Source organism: Micropterus salmoides, unplaced genomic scaffold (genome assembly GCF_014851395.1).
Source record: "Micropterus salmoides isolate LMB-PRFRI ecotype aquatic unplaced genomic scaffold, ASM1485139v1 Ms_hic_scaffold_4642, whole genome shotgun sequence".
Taxonomy (NCBI): domain Eukaryota; kingdom Metazoa; phylum Chordata; class Actinopteri; order Centrarchiformes; family Centrarchidae; genus Micropterus; species Micropterus salmoides.
The window spans coordinates 1-9415 of NW_024044087.1; the positions used below are offsets into that span (position 1 = coordinate 1).

The 9415-nt window shown below is 40.0% G+C and overlaps 1 protein-coding gene across 1 annotated transcript; it reads right to left on the reverse strand.

Moving 5' to 3' along the window:
• Positions 1-4036: 4036 nt before the first annotated feature.
• LOC119888008 (ankyrin repeat domain-containing protein 34B-like) lies at positions 4037-6299 on the reverse strand. The gene is made up of 2 exons (XM_038698500.1): positions 6097-6299; positions 4037-5515 (listed from the first exon to the last, which is right to left on the reverse strand). The coding sequence occupies exons 1-2, from the start codon at positions 6297-6299 to the stop codon at positions 4039-4041; spliced, it is 1680 nt and encodes a 559-aa protein (XP_038554428.1). The 3' UTR covers positions 4037-4038.
• Positions 6300-9415: the final 3116 nt, after the last annotated feature.

The window sequence follows — 9415 nt, forward strand, 5'->3', positions numbered from 1 at the left end:
TACCTACCCAAAAAGTCCTATCAGATGGGCAATCCTGGGACAAAATCTTCAATCAAATGGGGGTCCACAGTATAATTTGTGTCAGTTTAGGGGTCCTTGGCGTGAAAGATTTTGAAAACCACTGCTCTTAAACTAAAATAATGTGTAGAATGACCACCACCACAGTTACTGTTATATTGTGGGAAACACAGCACAGGGTCCCCAAAATGCTGCCACACAAACAATCTGAAAGTGGCAGGGCAGCTTCTATGTTAACTTCACCCTCACGCTATGTTGATATCGCGAGACAGCTTTTCACCTCGACGGGAAATATCGTATTGATACGTTTCAAGGACAAGAAAGCATTAAAACCCACAAAATCTTATTTTATCTTATCAGGTGTCTTTTTACAGGAGATAATTACATGACTAATGTTTCATTTCATATTTTCCACTCCCCATATCCTGACAATCTATGGAGCAATTATTTGGTCAGACAAAATTATGAAATGCCCTATCCTAAATACCAAATGCCCAATCCTAAATACCAAATTCATTTTCGAATTTCAGCAAGTTTCAGTGAGACATGTCACAAAGTATTTTACTGTATTTTTAAAATATAAAATACAAAACACTATTTTGATACAAATATCAAGCCATTTTCATGCCTATCAAATACAAATGACAAAATCCTATTTTGTAATTGAAATACGTATTTTAAAAACATGTATCATAAATACTGCCCTCCCTGCCTCCAACAATATGTTGGATAATATCATGTGGAATGGTGGGACATCACTGCAGGTAAATCATTTTAATTGTCGATTTGAACACAAAAAAGTGGTCTCAGTGAACTGAATTTGAAATGCAATGAATTGTGAAAACTGAAAGTGAAACGATAGAGGGTATGAATTCTCAGTGATACTGCCATGAAGATGTACTGGCACCTATTTTTTGCCACTTCAAGCACTGACCACATCTAACTGTAAGTTACACATCTTGATACCTAGTCACTCAAATATCAGTGTAGGGGTTATTAATACAAAAAACACAACACATTATCAAAAAGGACTTTTTTTTCCACAACTATAAGTACATCTGACATTGACTTGGTACAACAAAACATGTAGAAAGACATGTTTCGCATTGAAATACATTATGTTTGTACAAAGTACATGCAATTGGTAACTACATACTGTAAAAAAGGTTGTGAACACTAGCATTTCCTTTAAACATTAGAGCAGAATAGACAGCAAGGCAGTGAAATCAATCAGAAAGCTTGTGGACAGGCTCACAGAGGTGGACAAGGCTCCCATCAGAGAGAACGGGCTCAGAGTTACATTTAATTAGATACACCTGTAAGTTGCAATAGAGTAACCGACTTTTACTGAGCCCACATGATTATGCAATGTGTGTCTTGCATCAGTGATTGTAGAGGATGTCTTCACTGATCACTTGATTACATATAGGATAGATAATATCTATCCTAATGATAGATTCTGTAAATGTTGGTAATGTAAGTGTATTGCCTAATGTGAGATCTGTCTTATACGGTATATTGTAGCAAACTACTTTCAGCACTTCTAAGGTGATTTGAAACATGTAGCTTGCATTGTTTGTTATTAGATTCACTGATAGCGATAAAATAAACTGTGTTCCAACAGTGATATGCAGTGCAGTCCAAATGTAGATTGTGGATATATTATTTATGTCTTTGAATAGAATACATGTCATCTTTAATAACTGATCATTTCTAAAATAATGAAAAGTTAATGATAAAACTATAATTATGTACACAATGCACAATTATATATGCTGCAAAAATACTTATATACTATACCATGTACTATAAATACTTATAATTCACACAAACCACTTTTCTAGTCCAATTTTAACCAGTAGATTGGAAGTGGATGTTTGTTGAGCTGCATTTCACTCTGCACATTGGTGCCTTCTGTAGGTTTGAGACTTGCTGTGGCAAGTCTCAAACCCTGTTGGTTTTGAAAAAGCACATGTCATGTTTCTTCTTTAGAGAATACAATGAAACATAAATGCTGTTGATTTATGTCTGAAATCCACATATTTAGAATACTGCCATATTCCACTATGAATTGTATGACATGCCTCAAGGTATAGACTCATCAAATACTTCTTTTAATTGAACAACCATGTAACTTCGGCTTGAAGGTTCATTCTTGACCTTGTGAATAACAGATTGGCAAAAAAAACTAACACAAGTTCCCACTTATCGTTTCCAAACCTTTAAACCACATCTCATGGCTTTCCTCTGCGGATTTACTCAGTTGTCAGGGAGATTGTTTAGTCATTAGAATTTGAGCTAAGAAGTTTTGGTCAGCGGCCATAAAAATGGACTGCATCTATAGACCATTTTGGTTGTCCTTCCACTCAAAGCGCTTTGTACTACATGTCAACATTCAGCCCATTCACACACATTCACACACTGATGGCCCGCTCTACCTCTACACCAGTGCCGCACCATATAGGGGATTGTGTAAAAGAAGACAGGGTTTTTGGATTAAAGAGCAGCAGACCACGATCGACCCGTCCCGATCAACTGGACCAAGCACCACAGCAGGTGGTGTGATTGGCTTAAGGGTCCAGTCTGGACTAAATGGGACTCGTGTATGCCAAGCAATGGAAATCAGAGACAGTTGAACCCAAATCTTCACAGAGACCTGCCCCTTCAACATTCCAGATCAACACTCAGGGGCAGCCTGTGTTCCGAGCTGTCAGTGGAACGTGAGAGGAGGAGGCCTCTGCACGTGTGTTTTACATCGATGATGTGAAGATGAAATCATATTATCATCTTCTTCCTGCTGTTTACATTCTCCCCAGCTGCAAATTCAAAAAAATGCACTGCAGAATGTTCTGGGTAGATATGTGTATGTTTGTTGCTTTTGTATATAAATATAAATATTTAGCCTACTGTTTTATTAAATGTTACCATATTTTAATACACATTTAATGATCTGTTAAGTTCTGTGTGTGCAGGATGAAGGGACTACAAGCTTTCTTTTCATTGTACAACCTGTTTCACCTTGTGAAAACTGACAAGAGTACAGAACGCCCATGCAGTCAGACCAGTACCCTCATTTTAACTCTAACCTCCACTGACAATGTAAAAGGTTATGACACGGAGCGCTACCTCTTATTTGTGAAGAGGTGGATAGAGAGAGAGAGAGGTACATCATGTCCAAGGGGCACTTACAGCGAACAGGTACAAAGAGTTGATGATGAAAATTTTTCCAGAATCCTCCCATACGTAGGCTGTTTTTAGTTTTAGTTGTTTATTTTGTTACTTTTATTTATCAGGGGCTATATACAAAACATTCATCTTGTACAAAAAGAACAGACATCATTTTTCTGCAGTCAGGTATACACAAGCACTAGAAAAGATGATATTATATGTGAAAGCTGTGGGGAACACTACATCAGTGAAACCAGAACCTGAGCACCAGACCAAAACTGTCACAGCATCGTTTGGAAAGGAATCGATCAGAAGTCAGTGGACGGCAGGAGAAAGATCAAGGAGGACATTCAGATCCAATGCCAGAGACCATGTGACGTCTACCCCCCCCCCTAAAAAAAACCCATGTTATCTGTCATGTTATCAAAATTCCCAACTTAGGTCATGGAATGATTAAATGGAAACCATCTCCATGACAACTAAGAAAATCCAGGAGGAAGTAAACATGATCTTGAAAGCTTTAGAAATAATAAAATAAATTTGACCTTATAGCTCTTCTGGGAAAGTGCTAGAGTATGTAAAGACATTTTTTCAATTCCTCAGGTAACCATAATGCCAAAATGTGCTAAAGTTCCACACTAAAGTTACATTTTGTATTCTTACGTTTATTATTGTTTCATCACAAGCTCAAACTGTCCCTGTGGCTAGTATGACGACATGAAATTCTGTAATGAGAAGTCTAAAAACAGTACATCATTGTAGGCTCAGGCTAAAGTGCACATGAGCTGGCATCAGCAATAGTATCATAGGTATATGATGGTCCATGCATTTTCTCATGATACAATGTTTATTCTAGTTGCCAAAAGTTTCCTTGAAGTTGACCAGCTGGTTTATCTGCTCACTCTGCATTGAGTGGCGTCTCCACAGCATTTTCTTAGGTTTTAGGTCCCTCTGGAAAACAGCAGCACAGGGTGGAATAGGCTTTGATCCTGTACCATTCAGTGTCTTACTATTTCCACTCAAAGGGTAGGAAAAGCTAGAACTGACCCCGATATCTGGTATAGGAGCATGGGGATTCAGAGGAGGCAGGTAGCCAGGGCGAGTGTGGGCAATGTGATCCAGAAGAAGGGCCCCTGAGCCTCTTCGCTCCAGACCGGCGGCGCCTCGTCTCTGGACAGAGCTCTCCAGGGACTCTCTGGATCCTGATAGAGTGGAGGATCTGCTGTTGACTAGCTTGTGCTTTTCTGGTCCTGCTGCAGCTCCGCCACCATTCTTTGAGCTATTGTCTCGGATATTAAACTGTGGTAACTGAGAGTCAGAATTGTAGTGGTCAATGCCAATGTTCCGCCGACAGACTACATTTTGCAGACTGGAAACTTGCAGTTGTCTGAGACAGTCAGAAGAATCTCCATCCACAGGACTGGGTTCACTGGGAAAGGGGAGACTGACTTGATGCAAGTTTGGGTGGGAAGCAGAATGTGGTGAACTTGCAGCACTATCATATGACATTTTTCTACCAAAGCATCTTTTTCCACCCCCCCACCTATTCTCATTTCCTAACATGTTCTCTAGTGCTTTCAGAAGCCCTGTTGTGTTTTTGACATCAATGCTATGGTGGCGTGAAACAGCTGGAGGTCTTCTCTGGAAGGCAGAGTTATTGACTCTGAAAGACAACTCCTCCTCAGGTGTAATTTCCATTGGCTCCTCTGTCAGAGAGGAGGCCTGGCTCTGCTGGAGCAGCAGGGAAGGACTTTTGGACCACTGCTCGGAGTGTAGCCTCTGGAGATTAAGTTGCTTATCCACACCAGGAATAAGCAAAGGACTAGAATGTTGTATTGGAGAACTTGCTCGAGATGTGACTATACCAGGCCCTGAGCCTAAACACTCAAGATGAGGGCTACCAGGTTGAGGAGAAGCACTTGCTGAGGAGGCTTGTGGAGCAATTCGTAGCTGGACCTCATATGGAGACATGCAACAAGATGTTGGGGTATAATGTAAACACTCCTCAAGGTCAGGAGGTGGAGGCACATTGAGGTACTGCTTCGACAAATGATGGCCGGATGGCAGTTTGTTGGTGGTGATGATGATAACCTCCTTACCCTTCGCTTTACAAGCATCCAGGAGGACCCTGAGGACCTCCCTGTTGCCTGAATTGATAGCATAAACCAATGCTGAAAAACCTGCATGATCCTCCAGAGTTGGAGCCGCTCCACTGCTCAGCAGGAGTGACAGAATTTCAGCTCCAGCTTGTTCAAGGCATGCATGCATCAGAGCTGTTTTCCCCGTCTTGTCTTGGATGTTTGGATCAGCACCATTTTCCAGAAGATACCTATTAATAGCAAAGATAACATTTATCACACCAGGAAACTCCTGAAGTGGAAGCTAGTAATTATAAATAAAAACACATGCTTTCATGAATCATACATGTATTTCAACTCGTTCTCATCCCAGGGCATGATAAATGGATGCTTTGCCAACACACCTTTTAACTCCCTGGGTACCTTTTAGTGTTGTTTTTGTACATGTAGGACTCAGCGATCAAGTTAGCAAGAATAACGATCATTGGTTGGGTTCAAATAACTATTTATTAACTATTGTTACTTGTGACTTAAATTACATAAGTTAAGTAATGCTACTTACATAAGTTATGTAACATCACAATTCACGTTAACTTTTTGTTTCACCCATCCACCCCAACCACCTCCTTTCTTTGACTTTTCGGTTATCTATAGTAGTACTTTTAGCATTGAACAATGGCTTTAAAAGGCTTCTTTCATTAATTTAAAAGGCTTGTATTCATCTATGACGCAATGCCATGTGTGTTGGTACCAGCTGCTGAAGCATGTGACAAAGCGTTGCTATTTGATGCTCTGGGAATGAGAACGGGCTGTGTATTCTGATAGAACATACCGAATCATCTTAAGTTTGGGTACACTCTGTGAATCTGTATGGTGTGTCTTGCAAGCCACCATAAGTGGTGTCTCGCCGTGTTCATTACTCTCATTTATGTAGGCCCCTCCCTCCAAGAGCAGTCGAGTCAGACGCAGACGACTCAAATAGACAGCCTTCAGCAGAGAATTGCCATCTGTTCGAACCTCTGTTGACTCAGCCATTGTAAGGATCTTAGCTGCCTCTAATCAACCTTCAGTGTTTTTGATGAAGGATCATCACTTGTTTTTCCAGAGGTGCACACAGCCCAGTGCCTGCAATAGAGGATACTAAATGTCAGAAGTAGTGGAGATAAACTGTGGACACCATTCGTTCGATGCACATCTTTCTGATTCGGATTCCACTGCTCTAAACCCAGTCCCAATCCCCAGTCTTCTCTGGATGTAGTTATATACTATGTCTACACTCCAAGATTCTCATACTTGCTTTTTGATGTTTTTGTATTTTGTATTATAGAATTTCATGTTATACGTCTATTTTTTTATTTTTATAATAGGATGAAACAGTTGATAACAACAACGTTGATATTTTCTTCTTTATTTCTTACACTTGAGTGTTGGAGTCACCGGTTCGATTCCAACTGTAGTGCAATTTAGTGGTGCAATTCAGACAGTGCAATGTGTAAAAGACTGACTCTTGAGGGAAAAAAAGATAACAGCTGTTTTGTAGGAATTATTCTGTTTCAGAAGACCAGATGTGTTTTGTTGCTATGTTGCATTTATGCTTGTAAACTGCAGATTGGTTGCACAGTGTTGATATGTACGTCATAGTACAAGTGAAATATTTCCCAGTAATGTGGTATTTTCCAAAATCATTTCATCATTTCAAGTAATGAGCTCTTTTCGTCATAGCAGGGCAGTATGACTGAGTTCTACATTGCCCTGTTTTATTTTCTCATGAAGAAAAGAAGGACAAAAATGATTGCGCCACTTCTTACAATCTGCTCTCCCTCATCATCTCTGTTTTCTCATTCAGGAGAGAATCCACCAGCAGTCTGTTTTTTGATGGAATTGGAGCAAACAGAGAGAAGGACGAGCAGCTGACCTGTCCTGAATGGATATATGGTATCCATAGTAACGATTACCAACGATTGCCAAAGTAGATCATGAAATAGATCTAAAAATTTAGTTCATAGCACACTGAGACATTACTGCGAACCGATAGCAGCCTGGGAGGAGAATTGCATTTTCAAAAATCTGAAAATCAATGAAATGCTTTTGCTTCTGTTCCTTCTTCCTTCCAGTTTAAGACATTAGAACATGTCCTTCATCCTCTCCTGCTGCTTGTATTCACTTCTGCAACTTATTGTGTGTATGGCCTTGTGTTTCTCTCATCCAAATCTGTGAGGCTGCGACCGATAAGTTATTTTATCTGTGTGTCTGTGTGTCAGTAGGGTGTGTAAAGCATGTGCGTAAATAGGGCGAAACAGCTGTTGTTTGTTATTATAAAGACAGCAATTATAAAGACAAAGATATGGGTGAAAGAATGGATTAGCACATGCAATCTGTGCTACAGAGAGAGCTGGAGGGGAGTAAAAAGTGTTTTGCGGTGAAAAAGTAGCTGCCTGCTCTGCCAGCTGCATGCTCTCATTGGCTGGATGTGGATGTCGAGTCGGTTGACTCCACCAGATATTTGGCATGCTAGATGCTAGGCAGACGTCGGCGATGTGTCAGAAATGTGTCCGTGAGCCGTTTTGATGCGTCGTTGTGTAGTTCACACATAAAGACTGGTGACCGCAGATCAACCGCTGATTTACTCCTGATCACAACCTGACAAATTGGGCTAAAAATCGTGAAGTGTGAACTAGGCTTTAGCTATGTTGCTATAGGCCTAGACTGTGGTTTGAGGTTGCGAGTCAGTCTGCTGCCACCATGGTCCTGCTCAATACTGCTTTTACTGTTTTTCGTATTTATGTGTGGTTTTTATGTGAGTTTATTGGCTTCCCCCCTAGTTATAAATAAAATTGAATTGAATTGAAAGATCAGACAAAACAGTATCATCCCGACGGTGTCCCAACAACATACATGGGGCATCTGGAACAAAAATGATTATCGTGTATGGTGTATAACTGATGCAGCATCTGGGCAAGTCACAAAGTCCAAACAACATACCTAGCAAAGCTACACACTTTGGCAACTTCTACATCATCATCAGTGATATTGACCAAAACGAACACAGAGCTTGCTTCAACTGTAACCATAAAGAAGAGAAAGAGTAATGATGTTTTTATTTCATGTTATTGAACCTGTGCTATCTGCCTTTACTGTTTGGGTCATGAGCATTTTACATATGATACACAAGTGTTGCGTCAACCTCTGCACAAAAGTCTGTTGCTCAAAAAGACAGAGCACACCTTCACCACCTAGTGGCCATGGTTCCAGCTTCACTTTCATTCACAATACCCTGATTACATATAGAAACATCCGTTGTCTGTGCTGCCATGCAAGTCCTCTAATATTGCACAGGATGACTTACGCTAAGCTATGGTCAGAAGAAGATTAATCAAACATCAAGTCCTGCTATTTTGCTGATGAGAGCAGAGTTTCTGAGCCATAAAGTCAACACAGTGACCTAACAGAGAGGCTAAAAGTTGAGAGGAACGAACTGCGCAGAGTTATCATGAGCGAATCCTTTCACCTTACACATAGTCATTTGATTCAGTGTTAAATAAAAATATTTATGGTGCTTAAGAATCAATGATAAAAGTACAAATTATGCATAAAGGCTTGTTTTATAGCATACGTGTATATTATTGGGTTATTAAACTATATTATACAGTAGCATGTAAGCAAAATTTTACTATTTTAACCTATAGCTGATTTAATCTATAACACTGCATCATACATCAGAAGAATACTGAAATGTAGTGGAGTGAATATCAAGTACCAAAAAATTGTAACTTTAGGTAGGAAAAAAATTGGAACCAAACATTTTTTTAGGTTGACCTATACCGGCAACTAAAAATATCCCAGCCTCTGCTGAACAGATTCTGACCATTCTTCTTTTAAGCTGTCTCTTCTGAATTAGCTAACTTTATGAATGCACAATACTAAATCGCTGGTATACTTTCATCATTTGTGCTGAGATACTGTAACGATAATGGTTCATTTGTAATGGTTCATTTGGGAGGACCATAGTGTGTGTGTAAAGAGCAGGAGGTTTTAAACTGTGTTAGCAGCCTTTTCTGCAGGGTGACATTCAAACCCCCATCTGCGCTTCTTTGAGGGGTGAGGCCTGGCCTTCAACCAGCACCAACACAGACAGAATAGCTAATGAGAGA